The sequence below is a fragment of the Erinaceus europaeus genome, chromosome 2, assembly GCF_950295315.1.
Source record: "Erinaceus europaeus chromosome 2, mEriEur2.1, whole genome shotgun sequence".
Classification (NCBI taxonomy): Eukaryota; Metazoa; Chordata; class Mammalia; order Eulipotyphla; family Erinaceidae; genus Erinaceus; species Erinaceus europaeus.
Window position 1 is genome coordinate 88,837,916 of NC_080163.1, and position 22,916 is coordinate 88,860,831.

The 22,916-nt window shown below is 39.9% G+C and overlaps 1 protein-coding gene across 5 annotated transcripts in view; it reads left to right on the plus strand.

Moving 5' to 3' along the window:
* Positions 1–22,916, plus strand: part of IRF2 (interferon regulatory factor 2) — a 106,256-nt gene that overhangs the window by 45,959 nt on the left and 37,381 nt on the right. For all 5 annotated transcript variants that reach the window (XM_060183987.1, XM_060183997.1, XM_060183970.1 and 2 more), the window contains exons 2-5: positions 5,799–5,893; positions 14,796–14,895; positions 16,482–16,658; positions 17,235–17,281. In XM_060183987.1, coding sequence (XP_060039970.1) covers positions 5,807–5,893; positions 14,796–14,895; positions 16,482–16,658; positions 17,235–17,281 — 411 coding nt within the window. In that variant the 5' untranslated portion in view covers positions 5,799–5,806. The remainder of the gene's footprint in view (positions 1–5,798; positions 5,894–14,795; positions 14,896–16,481; positions 16,659–17,234; positions 17,282–22,916) is intronic.

Consider the following 22,916-nt stretch of genomic DNA (forward strand, 5'->3'; position numbering starts at 1 on the left):
AGGTGATTTTACAAAATGCCTTTTGTTGGGCTCTGGGGTATATGCTTTGCATTTTAGGTTTATGGAATCATTTGACTTTTAAATATAGCCCATTGCATGAAAATAGAAGTTTTTTTTTTAAAAAAAGGGAAAACTCAAGATTATGAGTTTTCTTTCACGTTCCAGAAGAATTCTTAGAGTCACCTCAGAAATTGTTGTTTTGAAATCTCCATCAGTTCTGGGGAAATTTTTATTTTTGCCGAGGGCCAGTTGGATATTTATAACATCACTTGCAGTCATACAAAACCTTACCAGGTTAAAAATTAGCACTTAATGTTGCTATAACAGTAATTCCTAGCTTTATTGATTTTCAAATCCTGCCTATGGTTGCCTTGACAGGGCCAGACAAAAAGATCTGGACTTTTTGGCAGGCTAGACTTCTTCATCCCTGGTCTAGATTGTTAGAGTATGGACTGGAAATTTTAAGTGACTTGCACAATGATAACATGTTAGTATGGCAAAATTGGACCATCAGGGATATCCTAGCTATTAAGAGAGAAACATGAAAACAGGGAGTTGGGCGGTAGCACAGCGGGTTAAGTGCACGTGGCATAAAGCGCAAGGACCGGAGTAAGGATCCCGAATCACAAGCGGTCTGCAGGTATCTATTTTTCTCTTCCCCTCTCTGTCTTCCCCTCCTCTCTTGATTTCTCTCTGTCCTATTCCACAATGACATCAATAACAACAATAATAACTACAACAGTAAAACAACAAGGGCAACAAAAGGGAATAAATAAGTAAAAATAAATAAATAAAAAATAAAGAAAAAAAACATGAAAACACTCTTTTAAAAAGATATAGACACCACTATGTTCACTAAAGCACTGCTCACAATAGTCAAGATAGGGAAAAAACCCAAGTGCTTGCTTATCTGCAGATCAATAAGTAAAGAAGTTGTGGTGTCTAAATACACACACACACATTGTGTTATTCAGGTACTAAATAAAAATATGTGAAATTATACCATGTGCAACAGCCTGGATACAACACGAGGTCACATGCTTAGTGAAATAAGTCACATGGAGAAAGGGAAATACCAAATGATTTTACTCTCACAAAGCCAACAAACAGACAAAACAAAGCCAAGTTTGTATTATGACAATAGATCAATAATTACTAGAAGGGAAGAGGGTGAGACATGGGAGGAATGGGTAGAGAGTGTTGATGTGATGATCGTAGATCAACTTGTTGTTGGACATGGCGTAAGAGAGACTATGGTTAAGATGTCAAAATCTGTATTGCATCAAAGTAAGACTCTGGGGTCAGGGTGAGGGTTCATGTCCTGGAGCATGATGGCAGAGGAGGACCTAGTGGGGGCTGAACTGTTATGTGGAAAACTGGAAAATGTTACACATATACAAACTATTGCATTTTACCCTTGAATGTAAGCCATTTATCTCCCAATAAAGAAAAAAAAAAACCATGCAATTTGATAGGTAAAAAAAAAGATGTCAAAAATCTGTTCCTTAAACTTATAATGTTATAAACCAATATTGTCACAGTAAAAATGGGTATATGTAAAAGAGTTTATCTTTCTCTAATAAGATACTTGCTAAATTTGCATTTAAAATAGTAAATAATAAGTGTCCTGCTTAAAGATTTAAAGAGCTGTTTCAAGTGTATGATCATGCCATTGTATTTTGACTAAGTGATACTTTTTTTTTTTTTTTTTAAACCAGAACATTGTTCTGCTCTGGTGGATGGTGGTACCAGGGATTGAACCTGGGACTTAGGAGCCTCAGGCATGAGAGTTTCTTTGCATAATCATTATGTTATCTACCCTCTGCCCAGATGTTGCATTTTTGAGGTTCGGCTGCACTACATCCCTGTTAGAATGACATAATGTGTACATATTGGATGGGCCAATGGACAGAATCTGCAGAAGAGCCTGCCATGCTGACATGCAGGAAGGAGGCCTCTGCCACAATGGGCAGACTTTGTAGGAAGTCACAGAAAAGTCAGCTGACTCACAAGTAAAAAATAAAAGCTAATTTAGAGACTTGCAATGTAGAGTGTGGTGCTAGGACTTATGGGGGTTTGTTAGAAATATCAATCACATGACTTGCGGAACTACTGAATGAAAATTGTGTATGCACATTAAAGTTGGTAAAACACCAGTCTAGATCTTGTAGTCAGTTCTAAATTTTACTAGTAATAGAATTGATCTTATTTATTCACATAAATCTTGACTTTTCTCTTTGTTCTTCAGATGATGATCAAAATCCTAGGCACTTTTTTAAGGTCCAAAATTCCTTAGTAGCTTTATTTTTCTTCGAGCTTTATCCAAGATGAGGTGAAGAAGGAAAATAAAATTATGTTAAGTGAGATAAGCCAGAAAGAGAAGGATGAATATGGGATAATATCACTCATGGGCAGAACTTAAACAAGAATGGAAAGGGAAAACACAAAGTGAAACTTAGATTGGGCTACTTTAGGCATCCTGGTGCATGATTGTGGAAAAGGACCTAGGATTGGAGTGAGAGTGTTTTGAAGACTCCTATCATAGTGAGATGAGATATTTTACCCATGTGCCAACAAATGTACTATAAACCATTCCCTCTCTCCCCTTCTCTGCCAATAAAATAGTTTTGTTTTTATCTTCCAGGGCTTCATTGCTCTGGGCTGACATTTCAAAGAGTTATATAAAAGCAGAGAGATTGGGGTGGCGTGGGGTCAGGAGAAGGTATGACAGCACTGAAATTTCTCCCAGTATAGTGTGGAATGGGCTTGAATTTGGTCTGCACTCATGCCAAAGCAGGCACCCTCCCAGGTGAACTATCTTGATGGCCTTGAAATTTTTTTTTTTAATTTTACTTTATTGGGGTGAAATAATGAATGATGCACAAGACAGTTGTTGCTTAGGCATGGTTTTTCAGGTCCTGCAGGGCCAGCCTGGTCTTTGGCATCTTCCCTGATGTGAACTGCCTTCTAGAATCTCATCTTTCTGCTCCAGGACCTTTGCTATATCTTCTCCTTCCTGCTGCCATGGGGCACCGTCTTCTCCCATAGATAGGATGCCTGCCTGTCCTCATATTGTTCCCTTTATCTTAGTGAATCTTCTGTTAGTAGTTTTCTGAGGTAGCTGTAACAAAGTACCATAAACCATGTGATTTAGACAGCAAAAGCTCTGGAGGCTACAAGTCTTAATTTGAAGTGTTATAAGGCTTTGCTTCTAAAATCTCCAGGAGAGCATTCTTCCTGGCTTCTGGCACTTCCAAGTATTCCTTGGCTTGTGGCAGCTTCCATACAGTCTCTGCCTCTGGTTTTACCTGATCTTCTTCCTGTGCCCAAATTTCACAAAGACGTTAGGTTCCTGATAGCCTTTGGTCACAGTAGTGTTGTCAGCTGATCAATCCACAGTCATGTTTCATGTATGTTTCTGTTAAAATATAGTGCTGGTTCACTAACATCACACTTTGAACCTGACAGCATTTTTACTCTTGACTGAAGGAAGCTTATGTAACATGTACGTTTTCATATCACAGCCTCTGTGCCCTTAGGAACCCTAGACCACTTCTTGGGGTCAATTTAAACAGAATCACCAACAGCAAGAAGGAAATGTGGATAATATTGCACTTACTAGACTGTGAAAGAGACATTTACAGTATGAGGGCTAAATATTTTATTTATTTTTAATGAATGAGATACAGAGAGAGGGAGGGAGAAAGAGAGAAAGAGACGGAAGGAGGAAGGGAGGGAGGGAGAGAGAGAGAGAGAGGTGGATGGTGTGTGCACCAGAGCACAGCTCAGCTCTCGCTTATGGTAGTACTTGGGATTATCTTACACTGCCCACTGAATCCTATAGAATGGAGGTATCATCTTTGCTTTGGGGTCTCTCATTAAATGTAAATAGAGTGAAGATGAGTGGTAGGTAGTACTGTGTTAATGATTTCACTCTCTGAATTTTGGGAACAAAAGAAAGACTATCTAGAAGTGTATCTGAGAGGATGGGTGGTGGCATACCCTGCTGAGTACACACATTACCAAGCACACCCACCCAGGTTCAAGCTCCCAGACCTCACCTGTAGGGAGAAAGCTTCGTGAGTGGTGAAGTGCTGCAGGTATCTCCCCTTCTCTCTTCCTCTCTATCTCCCCTCCCCTTCTCAATTTCTGTCTTTACACAAATAATTAAGAACTATTATCTGGAGGAGGGGTGTGGAGAGAGGCATTATGTGGACTAGTAGAGGAACAGTGTTTAGGTGAGGGGTGGGAAACATTTGGCCGTCGTCATTTGGTCTGATCCTACCAAGACAACTGCAGACAGGACTGAGAATTCTATAGATCTAGGAGCTGTTTTTCGTAACAACATTAAGTGCCAATTTCTGAGCTGACAATTTTGTATGGCCTATGAATGATGTTATAAGTATCCAAATGGTCCTTGGCAGCAAAAATGGTTCTCCACTGCTGGTTTAGATCATGAAACCACTTGAGAAAGTTAAAGGGAGAATGATATCAGGTCAGAGGGAAGGCAGTGCTGATGGGAGATCCTTGAAGGAGTGAATAAGAGATTGCATTGTTATACATGCATTGCTAGAACCCAGATATCCCAAAAGAATATGTTGGTTCTTTTTTGGTTGTTTGTTTTTTACTTACTTATTTATTTATTTTTATTAGAGATTTAATAATGATCGACAGGACTGTGGGATAAAAGGGACACAATTCCATGCAATTTACACCACCAGAGTTCTACATCCCATCCTCTCCATTGGAAAGTTCCCTACTCTTTATCCCTCTAAGAGTATAGACCAGAGATCTTTATGGGATTTAGAAATTGGAAAGTCTGGCTTCTGTAATTGCTTCTCCACTGGACATGGGTATTGACAGGTCGATCCATACCCCCAGCCTGTTTCTGTCTTTCCCTAGTGGGGCAGGGCTCTGGGGAGGTGGGGTTCCAGGATTCATTGGTAGGGTCATCTGTCCAGGGAAGTCAGGTGGGCACCATGGGTAGCATCTGCAACTTGGTGGCTCAAAAGCATTTTTAAAAAAGCAGAACAAACTGTTTAATAATCTGGAACCTAAAAGTAAGAGTATAGCAGATGAGATTTGGGATCTTGTTGGAGGAAGCTAGGAAGTTTATTTTAGGTTTATTCTAAGTGGCCCATGGCTTTACTAATTTTTGCCTGAGCCTGAGCCTGACAGCTAACATGCAGGTGGCCTGAAAGTGTTGTCTGAAGATGGTGGATCAGGACAGAGAGTAGCTCTCAAATATAAATACCATTAACTGTAGACCCCATGTTGGTTCTAATAACTCTTTCCCTCAGCAGCTGTTTGTTCTGTCAACCTTTGACTCTTCAAAGATTACTAGAAAGATGTTATTAAATCCTGGTCCTCTGAACACCAGCTGTATTAAAAGTCTTTGCTTTTGAAAGTATTTAGCTGGAAACACAGCCAGGTTGGGGGAAGGGGAGAGCAAGAACCAGCTTTGGGAAACGTTGCTCAGAGGTGAAATATCTACTTGTCCAACTTCCTCTATCTAATGGTTGCTGTCAGCTGAGAGCAGTCTTGACCTGCTCTGTTGCTGCACCGGAAATGAGCACTATACACAGGCCTGGGCGAGTGGCTATAGAGCAAAGTCCACAAATAATACTTCTTACTCCATCCCTCTCATCCCCCACCTGGCCATCCATGTCTATATATGAGCTGTGTGATTTCTGAGGAAGGGGAAGAAGAATGAAAGGCTCAGACAGGAGTGTTCGAAGGTCCTAGAGCTGACAAGATGGTCAGTAACAAAAATGTCTGACGTGTTTCTCTTTTGGCAGAGGGTACCATGCCAGTGGAAAGGATGCGGATGCGCCCCTGGCTGGAGGAGCAGATCAACTCAAATACGATACCAGGGCTAAAGTGGCTTAACAAGGTAAATGCAAGTTGGTTCCCTGTGTCTGTGTGGCGGGGTGGGGGTGGGGGAGGGTTGATGGTGGTATCCACATTGAAAGCGTGTGCTGGTGAACCACTGGTTCAAAAGCTTAAAATTCTATCGGTAGTTTATCTATTACAAACATCAACCAACCAAACATAGCCAAGAAAACAAACACTTAGCATACAGAAAACTTGTCATCATCTCAGACTGTAACCTCAACCCTGAGTTGACAGTTTGACTTCACCGTTTGTCTTTCGAAGGACTGTTCTTGCTGTGTCTCAGTGACTGACTCACTTTTCTAACACTCTTTTCCTGCTTCTCATAGCTGTCTAGGATTAGAGGACATGAAAGTTATGAGAATTTTAATTGGGAATGGGGCCTGTTGGCTTTTTCACCACTGTATGTTAAAACAAATAAGCAAACAAACTTTGGGTGGGGTTGGGCGATAACTCATCTGATAGTGTGTGCAAGCTATGCTGTACGAGGACCAGGGTCTAAACTCCCAATCACCACATGGGATGAGAGCACACGCACAAGTGAAGCTTCATGAATGGTGGAGCAGTGCTGTGGTGTCTCCTCCCTCACCTCTCAGCCTCTTAGCTAGAAGAGGAAATAAAAGAAGAAAAGGAATCCACTGAGAGTGAAGGAGTCATTCAGGTTCGGAGTTCCAGTAATAACCCTGGCAGCAAAAAAGGGAAAACTTTGTTTTTTTCTTTTTTTTAAAAAAATTATTTATTTATATATTTTCTTTTATTGCCCTTGTTGTTGTTTTTATTTTTGTAATTATTACTGTTGTCGTCATTGTTGGATAGGACAGAGAGAAATGGAGAGAGGAGGGGAAGACAGAGAGGGGAGAGAAAGATAGATACCTGCAGACCTGCTTCACCACTTGTGAAGCGACCCCCCTGCAGGTGAGGAGCCAGGGGCTCGAACCGGGGTCCTTGTGCTTTGCGCCACATGTGCTTTGCGCCATGTGTGCTTAACCTGCTGCGCTACCGCCCGACTCCCCTTTTTTTTCTTTTTTTTTAAATTAAAAAAAATATTTATTTATTTCCTTTTGTTGCCCTTTTTTTTATTGTTGTAGTTATTATTGTTGTTATTGATGTCGTTGTTGTAGGATAGGACAGAGAGAAAGGGAAGATAGAGAGGGGGAGAGAAAGATAGACACCTGCAGACCTGCTTCACTGCCTGTGAAGTGACTCCCCTGCAGGTGGGAGCCAGGGGCTTGAACTGGGATCCTTAGGCTGGTCCTTATGTTTTGCGAGTGTGCTTAACCCACTGCACTACCGCCCGACTCCCTTTGTCTTTTTTCTTGAAACCCTGTACACATGCATATCTTCGATGAAAAAGAAAAAAGTAAGTCATTTGTAAACCACACCCACAACAACCATGTACATAAATATTCCCTTACTTTGCCATACTAAAAGCTTCTTTATGTAACTGTTCCTACCTGTTAGGGTATGAATCAGCATGATGATATGCATAAAAACAGAGGACACTTGAAAATATATTGTTATAACCTAGAAAAGAAACTAAATTTTATGTCTTCTTTAAGAAGGCCCAAAGGAGAAAATTGTTTCCACAACCAAGATTAATTACAATCCTGAGCAAATTTATTTCTCCTCTTCTACCCCATCCTCCCTTTTAATCTTTTGAAATCAGTGAACAATTTAACTGGTCAGAATTAATCTTTGTATCACATACTCCAGACCTTAATGCTTGATTGTGGCTCAAGTCTTAGAAGTATATGAGGTATACTTGAACATACACACACACACACACAAACACACACACTGTATTATAGCATGAACCACCACCTACCCCCTCTAGGAGTGAACCCTGGACCTTGCGTATATACATTTTCTATGAGTTACCTCTTGGCCCAATTTTCATTGTGTGTGTGCGCGCGCCCCCGCGTGCGCGCACACTTTGCTTAGAGAAAGAAGGAGAGAGAGAGACAGAAAGAGGAAAGAGTGGCAGAAACATAACAGTATCACCCCATATTCATGGTACTACCTCTCCATGTGCTCCAATGTGGTGTGTGATTCTGTGGTCACTTTGAGTTCTTACTCATGGTGTGGTATGGGCTTTATCTGCTGAGATATCTTCCAGGCCTGTTAAAGTTTTTTTTTTGTTTGTTTTTTTTTCCCCACTAGAGTTATCACAAGGTCTTGGTGCTAGCATTTACAAACCTAGCACTCCTGATAGTCATTTTTTCCTTTTATTTTATTTGATAAAACAAAAATTGAGAGGGGATGGGAGATGATAGAGAGGGAGAGAGACAGATACCTAAAGACCTGCTTCACCACTTGTGAAGCTTCCTTTCTGCAGGTAGGGATCGGGGGCTTGAACCTGGGTCCTTGCACATGGTAATGTGTTTATTCAACTGGGTGTACCACTTGCCTAGCCTGAGTTTTTAAAAATTATTTATTTAAAATAATAAATACTATTATTTAGGAGGGGGGGAACCAGAACATCACTCTGGCACGTGTTTAATTCTAAGGAGTTAAACTTAGGACCTTTTGCTTGAGAGTTCAACACTTTATCTACTTTACCCTCTTCCAGGATGTAGTATTAAAAAGTAAAGTGACATCATTCCTTGCCACCAAGTTATCTTTTCAGATATACTCCAAAGCCTTTTTCCTTTCTCTTTCTTACTCATTCACATACCCCCCCCCCCACACACACACACACTGGCTTTAAATTCAGTGGTACTGCTTGAATGTGTTTGCTTGATCTAGTCCTTTCTGAACTTAGGTGGAGTACAAAGTATAGAAACAAACCAGGTGCTCATTTCGTGTGAACTTGCATATATTTTGAAGTCTAGCACATGATGTGTTTTCCTATGCTTGCTCTATGTGCAGTGCTTTAGATGTATATTCTGGGGAGACTTTGAAATTAGCTTCTTCCAAAGCAAAAAAAAAAAAAGGCAAGAAATCAGGCTGTGTCTTGTCCTATTTAGTTAGCAGGATCCATGGGGAAGTCTAAGCAAAGAGGAGAGAATAACACAAGAGAGTTGGAGAGATAAAGGGGAGTAAGTAATACTAAGACGAGTAGTAGTAGTAACAGCAATAATACCAGGGAAGGGCCAGGTACTACTCTACACAAGATACATGTGTTCACGCATGTAATTCCATACTGTGGGAACAACAGTTTATCTTTTTCACCTTACAGACAAGGACACTTGAGACACAGAGAGGTGGACTTATATGTGAAAGAATGAGCAAGGACCCAAGTTCGAGCCCCTGCTCCCCTCCTTTAGCAGGGATGCTTCATGAGTGGTGAAGCAGGTCTGCTGGTGTCTACCTTTCTCTCTCACTCTCTCCCTCCCCTCCCCTCCCTTCTCAATTTTTCTCTGTTCTATCCAATAAAAAAGGAAAAAATGGCCACAGGGGCCATGCATTCATAGTACCGACACTGAGCCCCAGCAGTAACCTTGGTGGCAAAGAGAGAGAAAGAGAGAGAGAAAGGAAGGGGGAGAGAGAAACAGAAAAGGAAAAAAAAAGAGATATTATTTATACTGATTTAGAGTGTGAAATTAAAGCAGATGTTCCTGAATTCTAAAGGGGAAAGTAAGTTGTTTTTCTTTTCACCTCTCTCTCTCTCTCTCTCTCCCCCCCTCCCTCTCCCTTTCCCTCTCCCTCTCTCCCTCTCTTTCTCTTTCACCAGTTTTGGCTGGCTTGACAGAGTGGTGAATTTACAATGTCATCATGTCTCCTGTACTGAATAGGCCTTTGATGCCCATAGTTGTTCTCTGTAGTGGATTAAACTGTGATTCTTCAAAAGATAGGTTCACATTCCTCACTCCTGGAATCTCTGGATGTGACCTTATTTGGAAAGCAAAAAACAAAAACAAAACAAAAAACTTTTTTCAGCTGTAATCAAGTCTAGGATCTCAAGATGAGATCATGTTAGATTATCCATCTGGGCCACTTGTCATTATTTAACGACAAGGGTCCTTTATAATACAATAGGAGGAGACACACACAAGGAACAGATTGTGTAAAGTAAGAGACAGAGTTTGGAGTGTGGTGGCTACAAAGCAAGGAATGCTGGGATCCACCAGAAGCTGGAAGAAATAAAGAAAAGATAACTTTTTTTCCGGCCTTTGAAGGGAAGGGGGCTCTGCTAATAATCTTTGGCTGGCATTTCTGGCCTTCGTGACTTTTCTTCCTCCCATGACCGTAGCTTCTGGAGGCAGAGGTATGTTTGTTCTGCGTAATTCAAGATAACCTTCAATGTTTTTAACTCCAGGAGTGCTTCTCTCTCCTGCTCTCAGATGGACATATACCATATACATGGACTGGGGGCACACTTGGGGTTTCTGATGATGTTTACATATGTCACACACTACATGAAGACCAGCCACACTGTTACCTTCCAACACAGTGATGTGATCTATGACCAGAATGTTCACTGGTCAGACACCCTTTCAGTTTTTAAATAAATGTATTTTTCTTCTCATCCTCATCCTCATCCTCCCATTTCTTCTTCTTCTTCTTCTTCTTCTTCTCCTTCTTCTCCTTCTTGTTCTTGTTCTTGTTCTTCTTCTTCTTCTTCTTCTTCTTCTTCTTCTTCTTCTTCTTCTTCTTCTTCTCCTTCTCCTTCTTCTCCTTCTTCTCCTTCTTCTCCTCCTTCTCCTCCTTCTCCTCCTTCTCCTCCTTCTACTTCTTCTTCTTCTTCTCCTCCTCCTCCTCCTCCTCCTCCTCCTTCCCCTTCCCCTCCTCCTTCCCCTTCCCCTTCCCCTTCCCCTTCCCCCTCCTTCTCCTTCCCCTTCCCCTTCCCCTTCCCCTTCCCCTTCCCCTTCCCCTTCCCCTTCCCCTTCTCCTTCTCCTTCTCCTTCTCCTTCTCCTTCTTCTTCTTCTTCTTCTTCTTCTTCTTCTTCTTCTTCTTCTTCTCCTTCATCTTCTCTCTCTCTCTCTCTCTCTCTCTCTCTCCTGCTTATTGTGATGTGGGGGGTTGAACTTGAGACTTTGGAACCTCAGATAGGAAAGCCTCTTGCATAACCATTATGCTGTTTCCTCCACCCACAAATTATTTTCTTTACAATAAAATATTTTATTTATTTTAATGAGAGAGACAGGAAGGAGAGAGTAAAAGAGAGAGCAGAGCACACTGCCCACTCTGGCTTGTGGTGGTGAGGATTAAATTTGAGACCTCAGAGCCTCAGGCATGAATGTATTTTACATAACTATTAGGCTATCTCTCCAACACTTTTCTTTACATTTTAACATGATCTTTAAACTTTAAGAATATTTATTATTATGAAGATTTATTAATTATTGATGATTTTTGAAAAAGAGCACCAGAGCACCATTCACTTTGGCTTATGGCAGTGCCAGAGATTGAACCACAGACTTTTGGGTCCTCAGTTATGCAAGTCTGATGCTCCAATGCTGTCCTGTCTCCCAGCTCTTAACACGCTCTTTCAAAAGTAGATATGCATGACATACATATTCAGTTTCTTTTTCCTGCAATGCAAAAAAAAACCTAGCTACAAATGGCATGTTTTAAAGTACCATTTTAAAGTGGACACCTAAGTGTCATTAATTCTATTCCCAGTATCACACATCGATTACCACTATCTGATTTCAGAACTTTTCATCACCCTGATAGGAAATACTGTATCCATGATGCAGTCATTCCCTCCTCCTCCTCCTCCTCCTCCTCCTAATCCATAGCAGCCACTAATCTACTTTCCATCTCTGTGGGTTTGCCTTTTTTCCCCTGGAAATTTTCTATAAATTGAATCATTCCATGGGTGTGACCTTTTACACAATAGCTTCTTTCACTTTAGCAAACATAATGTTTTGAAAGTTAAAAGTTCATCCATACTGTTTCATGTCACATTCGCTTTTGTAGCTGAGTGATACTTCACTTTATGCAGGTACATTGCCTTTATCCATTCATCAGTTGATGACCATTTGGGTTGTTTCTGCTTTGTGACTATTGTGAGTAATGCTTCTATGAGCATTCGTGGATAAGTTTTTGTTTGAGCACCTGTTTATAATTCCTTAGATATATGTCCAGGAGTAAAATTGTTGGGTTATGTGGTTATTCTGTGTTTAACTTTTTGAGGACTAGTCAAACTATATTTCATAGCAACTGCATGCTTCTATATTCTTACCAACAATGTATGAAAGTTCAATTTCTCTATATTTTCACCAACACTTAGGACTTCTTTCTTTCTTTCTCTCTTTCTTTCTTTTTTTTGGTTATGTTTTGATTTGCATTTTGTTTTGATTTGCATTTCTTTAATGATTAATGATGTTGAACATATTTTCATGTGTGTATGTGATATTTAGTTATCTTCTTTGGAAAGAGATCTAGTTATGTCCTTTGCTTATTTCAAAAGAATCCATAAGGACAACTGTTAGGATAAATAGCACTACTATCATTACTTTTGTGTTTTCATAACTTTGAAATAATTCTGTGAGAGTAGGTTTGGTGGTCATGGTGGTGTGTGTGTATTTGTGTGTGTCTGTGTGCGTGCACACTTGTGTGTACATGTGTATATACATGCAAGTGTGCAAATGCCTGAAAAGATCTGCTTGTCAAAATCATTTTGGGCCTTGTGAGACCTCTAACTTTGTGTTACCTCAAATGCTTTACACCCACAAAAAAAATGCAACTGCCAATTCTCTGTCTTCAGGTTGTGCACTTTGGGAAACTTTTTCATGAAATTGGTTCTTTTCCACTTCTATTTGTTTTAATATGAACATTAAAAGCTGCAGTAAGTGATTTTCCTTTCAGATTTTCATTTACACTAAAAATAAAATTTTAATCTGCCCCTTTTCTCATCATTGCCCTTTTGAAAATGGCTAACCTTGAAACCCTACTATCTCTGGATGATCCAGAATGAACAAGGAGGAATTTATGAAATGCTTCTTGCTTTCAGTTCTTTATTAATTGGGGTTTCAAATATGATAGAATTCTCCCTTTTAACAGTTTTTTTTGGGGGAACTCTCAAATGTTCTGAAATATTTTTGGTTCAGACTTTGTAATTGGCTCTGTGGAGGGGCATTGAACCCCCTTTTGGGCCAGTTGGAACCCTTTCTATTTTTCATAATGTGAAACCATAGTGGAAAAACCCTACTGATAGTTTCTTTTTTCCCCCAGTGTATTGTGTAGAGATCCATATACCTGGAAATGATCAAAACTACCTTGAGAGAATTGAAAATAATAAAAAAAAATCTTGGACTTTACTCACCACAGAATTCTATCCAGCAGATCTGTCCTAGTATAGGAAAGCTTCTAAATTTGAATGTTGGGAGACAGTTCAGCTGTAATGAAGTTCCTGAATATGGGTTCACATGAGAGAAAGAGATAATGAAGAGGAGAGAGAGAAAAAAGAGAGAGAAGAGAGAGAGTGTGTGAAAGAGAAAGTGTGTGTGTGTGTGTGTGTGTGTGTGTGTGTGTGTGTGTGTGTGTGTGTGTGTTTTCTCCAAAGCACTGCTCAGTTCCTGCTTATGGTTGTGCTGGGGATTGAATTTGGCATTTCTGGTGCCTTAGGCATAGAGGTCTTTTTGCATAAACATTATGCTATCTCAGCCCAACCTCAGTCATGAATTCAGACACTTGTTACCACAAGTTCCTTGGCTAAATGGTTTAATTCTGTTCTTTAGTTTCCTTAGTTATAAAGTGAAAATGGCATATATGTAACCCATCAGACTGTTGCAGAAGCAAAGCTGAGAGCATGTGAACATTGTTGTCAGTGCGGTATGTCATAGGACCTTAGTTACTGCTGGTACCTATAGAAGAGCTAGTCGAGGCAGGTTTCACATAGATAGTTTTTTTTAAATAAAGATTTTATTTATTTATTAATGAGAAAGAGAGAGAGAGAGAGAGACAGAGAGAGAGAAGGAACCAGACATCACTCTGGTACATGTGCTGCCAGGGATCAAACTCAGGACCTCATGCTTGAGAGTCCAGTGCCCTAGCCACTGCGCCACTTCCCAGACCACCACATAGGTAGTTTTACCTAGAGTGTGAGTTGGTTTCCAGAGTCGTAGTTTCTAAGCATGTTTGTCAGTTTAGATATTTTTAAGTTACCTTTTGGGCTGTAAGAGGGGTGGAATGGATTTCATATGAGAGAATTGCATTGGGGCTAGGCAGTGGCATACCTGGTTGAGTATATACGTTACAGTGCACAAGGACCTGGGTTCAAGCTCTGGTCCTCACCTGCAGTGGGGAAGCTTCACGAATGGTGAGACAGTGCTGCTGGTGTCTTTCTCTCCCTCTCTATCCACTTTCCTTCTTAATTTCTCTCTGTCTCTATCCTAAATACATTTGTAGTTAAAAAAAAAAAAAGAATTGTATTGAAGAACTTTTGAAAAGTTCTATCGTCTCTGTATTGTCTATACATCTTTATGTGTGTATTTCATGCTATTTCATGTAGACCAGTAGCCATATAAGGGCTAGAACATTACACAAAGTCTTTTGTTTCTGTTGGCTACACAACAGAATGAGATACTTGGTTCCTATACCAGTGGCTTTAATTCCTCCTGACTTCTCAGTTGCTCCAGGAGGTTTTATTTGCCAGTTTTTCAAATTTTCTGAGTCAGATGGAGCTCTCTGTACTAACAGATGGGAAAATGGTAAAAATAAGCACTAGATAGCCAATGGGCCTTTAAAGGAAGAGGGTAGTGTTAACACAACAAACTGGTCTATCTCAGATTATCGTCTTTGCCTCTGGGGTGCAATTCTGTTCTGCATGACTCTGAAGCACACCTGGTTAGACTGTCAAGATTTGGAACCCTGTGGGGAAGTCGGTTTGTTATAGAGTGGATTTTATTGTAGACATTCAGCAAACCCAGTGATACTAGCTAGGACCTTTGCAATGGTGAGCCAAAGCTCATGGCTACAGTTCTGATTGATTTTTTTTATTTTTTGTTTTCAGGAAAAGAAGATTTTTCAGATACCTTGGATGCATGCGGCTAGACATGGGTGGGATGTGGAAAAAGATGCACCACTCTTTAGAAATTGGGCAATTCACACAGGTATTACCTCCTCCACCCAAATCATCAATGGTGCTGCACGTTGGTTGGTTGCTGTTGTTTTCATACCTTCTTTTTAAAAATTGAGGTATAATTGAAACCCTGTAAGATAATAAAAGTGTGAGGGGGGGCAGGAGATAGCTTATCTGATAAAGTGCATACATGAAGTCCTGGGTTCAAGCCCTCTGCCAGCTCATGGGAACTCCCGCACAGAGGAAGTTTCACAAGCAGTAGAGAAGTGCTGTGGTATCTCTCCCATCTTTCTCCCTCTCCATCTCTTACCCTCTCTCTGAAGAAGACAAAATGTACAAAGTGATTATCTGATATTCATATACACTGTGAAAGAATTACCCCTGTGAAGTTATGAGCACATGCATCACCTCATCTATTTTATGTTTGTTTTTGCCTCATCTCTAGGGCTTGGTGCCTGCATTATAAATCAACCACTTCTGTTAGTCATTTCTACGTTTATTTTTTCTTTTCCTTCTTTGTGTTTTATTAGATAAGACAGAAGTAACTGAGAGGGACAGGGGAGACATAGAGGGAGAGAGAAAGGTAGACACCTGCTTCACCACTTGTGAAGTGTCCCTCTGCAGGGGGGACGGGGGGCTCAAAGCCAGGTTCTTACACATTATACTGTGTGTGCTTAACCGGTGTGTCAGTGCTCACCCCTCCCCCATTTTACTTCTTTTTAAAATTAGAAAGACCAGAACACTGTTTAATTATGGCTTATTGGTTTATGGTGGTGCAGGGAATTAAACCTGAGACTTCAGAGCCTCAGGCATGAGACTCTACATAACCATGATGCTATCTCTCCTACCATATGACTTCTTTGTGTGTGAGAATATTTTTAAATTTTTATTCTCTTCAAAAGTTTTGATTGCACAATATAATGCTACTTTTTATTGCTGTTTTCATTGCACGTATAACATCACCTGACTTACAACCTCGTAAAAATGTCTGAAAAATTTGTGACTTGTCTCCAGGCACATTAAGAATGCACAGGGCATAAACTGCATCATTCAGAAGTTATCTTTCACTCATCCTATAGAATCCTGGTCCTTACATCTTCCCTGAATGTAGTATTCTAATTCACTTTCTCAAGTGTGTAACGGGGTTATAGAATTTATTTAAATGTTTTAGAGCCATCTACTTGATTTGAATGTATCCCTAAAAAGCAGTTAGAATTATATTTATTTGTAACAAAATTTAGATAAGGAGCTATTTAGAGGAATGGACTTTCATTTAATATTCGAAAGTCAGATGAAAAAGAGACATTCCAGTTAACTATGCTTGTGGCCACCCAACCTTTTGCATTCTCTGTTATTCACATTGATTCCTCACACATTTAGCATTACCATTGTCTCTGACTCTTTGGTAGAGCCAGGTTGTCCCAGAACTGTAGAATTTTAAAAACAACAGTCCTTATATTCCATGAACCTTCTCAGTTCATGGCAAATCCAACTGGTTGGGCCCCGTAAGGGTTACCCAGAGTTAAAAGGATTCTTTGTACTGCTGGTCAGAAATCCTATATTTTTAGCTGTTTTCTCTTTATCTAACTTTTTTTTATCTTTGGCTATTTTTGTTAGGAAAGCATCAACCAGGAATAGATAAACCTGATCCAAAAACATGGAAGGCAAATTTTCGATGTGCCATGAACTCCCTGCCTGATATTGAAGAAGTCAAGGATAAAAGTATAAAGAAAGGAAACAATGCCTTCAGAGTATACCGGATGCTGCCCTTATCTGAACGACCTTCTAAAAAAGGTAGATAACGATATTTACTGACTAAAAACAGTGGTTATTTAACACATACATTAAAGTGCCTTTGTGTTTCTGTATTCTATTATGTTATCACTCGAAGGCTAAAACATGTGTTCATAGTGCATATGGTCATTCTGCCCTTACAAAGTGAGATAAAACAGAAAGAGAAGGGTAAATATGGGATCATCTCACTAATTGACAGGAGTTAAAAAATAAGAACAGAGAGGGAAACACAAAGCAGAAATTGGACTGGGTCTGGTGTATTGCACCAAAGTAAAGGAGGGCTTTCAGGTCCTGGTGCATGACTGTGGAGGAGGACCTAGGCAGGGGGTAAGAATGTCTTACAGAAACAGAAAAATTTTACACATGAGTCAACAACTGTATTTACTGTTTACTGTAGATCATTAATCTCCCTAATAATGAAAAAAAGAAGCATTTGAAGTTTTGACCATGAATAGATGAAAGCCACAGGTTCATTAAGAGCTTCTGAAAGAATTTAACTTAGGAGAAGTGTTTCTGTTGTTTTTCATGTGTTAATCCAAAAAACAATTTTTTTCTTTTGTTTTGTTGTTGTCACAGGAAAGAAACCAAAGACAGAAAAAGAAGACAGAGTTAAGCACATCAAGGTAATCTTTGGTTACTTAGAGAGGCCAAAGTTGTGATGATATTAATGATTCATACTCTGTTTCATAAAAACAAGTAATCTGAGCTCTACCTTTCTCCTCTTGCCATTGTGTTTTATGTGCTTTATGTGTCTTTGGCATGCATCCACTTGCCTTCTCAAGTACACATATTCCCTACTTAGTCTGGTTTCACTGAACAACTTATGAATGAAGCCACAAATTCACAGTGAGCTGGACATTTTCACACCTCAGCTTGACCCCTTCAGCTGTGACCAACTAACTCGTCACTGAGTTTCAGCTAAGCTGCACCCACTGCATACTGTCTAGTGATATTAAGACTATTATCAGGCAAATATATCTTCTATATCTATATATCTATACCTCTCTCTCTCTCTCTTTCTCTCTCTCTCTCTCTATATATATATATATAATCTTTCAAGGCTATTGCTGGGACTCGGTGCCTGCACTACGAATCCACTGCTCCTGGAGGCTATTTTTTCCCTTTATGTTGCCCTTGTTGTTTATCATTATTGTTGTTACTATTGTTGTTTTTGCTGTCGTTGTTGTTGGATAGGACAGAGAGAAATCTAGAGAGGAAGGAAAGAAAGAGAAGGGAGAGAAAGATAGACACCTACAGACCTGCTTCACTGCTCTGAGGTGACCCCCCTGCAGGTGGGGAGCTGGGGGCTTGAACCAGGATCCTTACACCAGTCTTTGCGCTTTGCGCCACGTGCACTTAACCCACTGCACTACCGCCTGCCCCCCTAATATATATATATTCTTATAGTAACACAATATATATACTAAAAAATCCATTCTCATAATTCCCTACAACTTTGTGTAGGCATGTGTTAGTGTGTGTGATCCCTTAATACATGTGTGATCTGAATTGCCCTGCAGGTAAAGGATCTTTGTGTTAGGTTGGGAGATTACTCGTTTATCTTGTGCATAACTGAGGAGCAAAGAGTAGACACTGCAGTTCCACACCCAAAGACCACCATAGAGAAGGTTGTTTATAAGGTTTATTGTGCTCTCTTTGCAGATGTAGAAACTGAGGCTCATGAAAGTTGAGTGGCACTTTGGAGCCTCAGCCATAAAATTCTTTTTGTGCAACCATTATTCTGTCTCCTCCAACCACCCATAAATATTTATTACATATCTTTAAAATATAAACACTCTAAAAATAGCACAGTATCATTATTGCTTCTGAAAGAAAATAGTGATCATTCTGCATTATCATCAAATATCTGTGCAGTTAGTTTTGAGGCTTCTGGTTGTCTTATAAATGTCTTAGCTTTGTACAGATTCCACTTGACTCAAGATCTATGTAAGATTCACACTGTGAATTTTAGATATGGCTCTTAAGGTTTTTATTAATTTTTCATCTTCAGGTTTACTCTAAATCACTTCCTTTATATTTTCCTTTATGCTAGAGTAAAATTTAGTTGCATTTTTGTTCCCTATAGTTTAGATTCTAAAGACCTAGATTTTAGTTAACATTGTTGTTGAAAAGTGTAACTTTCCCAAAAATATGTGATTTAGAAGAAGTTCATTCAGCCTTATTTATGACTATATCATACCACTGCTGTTTGATAGCATCTAGCTCAGTGCTTGGTATAGAACAGATACTTAATACATATTTGATCTTTAAATGGCTGCATGGAATTTGGTTGACTAAATGTCTAAACACATATAACACTTGGGTAGAAATGGGGAATGTAGACTTGGTTTTACTATCTCAGCTGTTAGAGAAATAAAAATGCATTAAAAGATGTGTAGTGATTAGCAAGCTTCCCTCAAACATAGCCACATAATCCATTAAATATCAGATGTTAATGATTATAAAGTGCACACTTTCTTCATCTTAAGCAAGAAACACTGCTTGTAATGAAGTCATAACACTTCATTGATTTTAGGACACATCCAATCTCAGGAATGGGGAAATGTGAAGAAATGTGTATCTTGGAATTGATGAGACGTAATCTTCTTATAATAAAAGTTCATCTGTACTCTTGTCAACAATAGCAGTGTCTTCCTCGTGGCCCTTCAAATGAGCAAGATGTAAAAGATACAATTTGGGTGGGGTTTGACCATATTATCCCAGTGAACCCAATGGTCTTCTTTTAGATGTCAGCAAGTTCCATCCAAGCAGAATATACATTGTGAAATTTCCTATGATGAAGTTATGATTAATTGTGGTTAGTGTCCCTTAGAGGGGCATTGTTTTGCAGCAGATAGCAGATGATTCATCAGAAATAAGCACAACCTAACTTTTAAATTTTACTCCTATGATGTAGCAGACAACCTTGGAGAAGGCCAGTCAACTTTCTAATAAGTGGCTCCTCATGGCTAATGCCATGGGGTATACTTAATGTTTCTGTAGAATGTTTTCAGAGTTTACTACCTAGGTGATCTGGAATTAGTTACCCAAAGGACCTTATTTTTACAAAGCTATTACATAAATCCGTTTTTGTTGTCTATTAAAAATAAACAACCAAAAACCTAAGATCTGAATTAACATTTCCTGTGAGAATATCCATCAGGACACACTAATGGGTTTCTTCTGCTGAGAAAATCTGTCCTATGTGTAGTAGCAAAGTAGGAAAACTTGCTGTTGAAACAAGGTCTTCCCAGTCTTCAGTCAATTCAAATCGATCTGAAGTTCTAATTAGCAAGTGATGTTTAGAGCAGGCAGACTAAGTGTTAGACTGATCCTTGGTACACTCAAGTGATTGCTCTCCATCCTAGATGCTCATTCAGCAGACAGTTTCCCTGAAACTGGGAGGGCCCATTGGCCATGTAGTAGGTACAGAACAAAGGAAGCTTTGTAGTTCTCTGACATTCTCTCTGAATATATTCTTTATACTAAGAGAACTGTGTTGCCCTTTACCTGAGCTCCCACTGTGTAGAAACAACTAGCTGTCTAAAGAAATAATAGCAAACATGGTAATGAATGATACTATCATTCTTTATATGTCAGTGCATTTATGGGCTCAAAAAAAAAAAAAAAAACCAGAAAGCCAACATCAGTAAGGACAGAAGTAGATTAAATAGGGACTAGAAACTGATATTTTTTAACCCTTACTAAATCCTAAGTTTTATTTTATTTATTTTTTGTTACCAGGGTTATCACTGGGATTTGATGCTTACACCACTCCACTGGACTGTTACCTGTGGCCACTTTTTGATAGAGAGAGAGAGAGAGACAGAGGCAGAGAGAAGGAGAGACAGCTGCATCATTACTCCATGAAGTTCTCTCCTTGAGGATGGGGACCAGGGGCTGGAAACTAGTTTCTTGCTTGCACATGGAAACAAGTGTACTCTACTGGGTATGCAAACACCTGGTTGCCAAGCTCTAATTATTATCTCACTTAGTTCTCCCTGTATGGTAAGTTATCTCATTTTTACCTGTGAGGAAATGGAGGAACAATATTAAGTCATTTCCCAAAATTGGGCTGCATTATGGAGCTGGGATTTGAATCCAGATCATTGCAACTCCAGAACCTCTACTCTCTTACCACTTTCAGTGTTCGTCAGCCTTTGGGAAACTGCTGGACTTGAGCCAGGCCTTGGGTGGTGGATTGACTTGAGTTAAATGGTGGTCATTTCCCAGCATCAGGAGTATCAGAAACAAAGATCTGGTGATTAGAGCTACTCTTCAATAGATGAGTCAAGAAAGTGACTTAATTAAAGCAGGAACATGTGTGAGAAAACAAAAGGCATGTAGGTTGAGTGAGTCGGAAGAAAAGACTTCTGCTTCCTAAGATTGCTGATGAATTAGACATGCTTTAAAACTAGAACGTACTGGGGGCTGGGATTAAGCACACATGGCAAAGTGCAAGGACCAGGATAAGGATCCCGGATCAAAGCCTCAGCTCCCCACCTGTGGTGGGGGTGGGGGAGGGGAGAGGGGTCACTTCACAAGTGGTAAAGCAGGTCTGCAGATGTCTGTCTGTCTTCTCTCCCCCTCTCTGTCTTCCCCTCCTCTCATGATTTCTCTCTCCTATCCAACAACAATGACAACAACAATAATAATAACAACAACAACGATGAACAACAAGGGCAACAAAAGGGAAAATATAGCCTCCACGAGCAGTGGATTCGTAGTGCAGGCACTGAACCCCAACAATAATCCTGGAGGCAAAAAAAGAAAAAAAAGAAAGAAAAAACCTAGAAAGTACTGGGCCAGTGAAATAACTCACTTGGATAGTGCCCTGCTTTGTGATGTTCTTGACTCTGGTTTGAGTCTGGCTCCCACTGCACTGGAGGATCCTTCAGGTTCAATCTTCTACACCACCATAAGTCAGAACTGAACAGTACTATGATAAAAGAGAGAGAGAGAGGGAGAGGGAGGAAGGAAGAAGGAGAGAGAGAGAGAGAGAGAGGGAGAGGGAAAGGGAGAGGGAGAGAGAGGGTGAGAGAGGGTGAGAGAGAGGGGGAAGAGAGAGAGGGAGAGGGAGAAGGGGAGAGGGAGAGAAAGGGAGAGGGAGAGGGAAGGAGGGAGGGAGGGAGAGAGAGAGAGAGAGAGAATGAATACAGGTGGATCAGAGAGGAGACTCTGAGTTCTCAAGCCCTATAAAAAGTAAATAAATAAAATAAAAAATAACAAATGCCTTCTCAAAAACAGAAGCCATATGAGATGAAAATACAGATCCAATAAGAGGACAGGAAAAAAAATGAGCAAGAGAAGGCCAAAAAGGAAGTTACAGTAAGAGTAGGAAGTAAGAGAATGACGTTAGTCTAGGCTAGTGACTATGGCCTATTTTACTAGAATTCCTGTTCTTGGAGGCCTCCTGGCCCTTCATGGTCCAGTTCCAAGGGTTACTTTTATGAATTTAGTGGCCAGTCTGAGAAGTTTGATAGCAGAGTGACTTACAATACTTTTATTTTTTTGGTGGGGGCGGGGTTGGAGTTGGGGAAATGAATTAAGGAATTTCTTAGGATGTACTGCTTGAGGTGGAAAATGATTTTATGGCCATTATATTTTCCTCAGGGGGAAGAGGACCACTAGACAAGGCGCTGTGGTAGAGGAACAGACAGAATAGATTTGTAATAGGGGGATGGGGAACTCCTTTAGCAAATATTTGAGACCAAACTCAGACACATTATTTTAGAGGCCCAAAGAAATCTGTATTCTTCCCTGAAAGCTTTCCTGTTCAGTTTGCTTTTGCCTAAAATTCTGAATAGTAGATCAAACTTCAGATCCTATAATAAGGAAAAAAATGCCTTGGGACTAAATATTGAATAGTCTGAGTACACCATGGTAGAGTCTGAAATCAAGCACAATCTTTTTGTTGTTGTTGTTGTTAGAAACTACGACTAAATTGAAAGAGAGAACAAAAAGAGAAGCCTGGCTCAAGGGTAATTAAGCCAGTTATGGTACAGTGGGGATGGAGACACTTGGGATAGGATAGGGATGGGATAACTAGGAAGACCAGAGACTGTGACAAGAGTTATCCATCACCTGTAGGAGGCCTGTACACTTATTACATAGAAAACTGTTCACCACTTTTCTAAATCTGAGCCACTTGCTTTCAAATGTATACATGTAGTCCAGATTTCAGTAACTTCTTTTCCTTCCTTCCTTCCTTCCAGATTTCAGTAACTTCTTTTCCTTTCTTCCTTCCTTCCTTCCTTC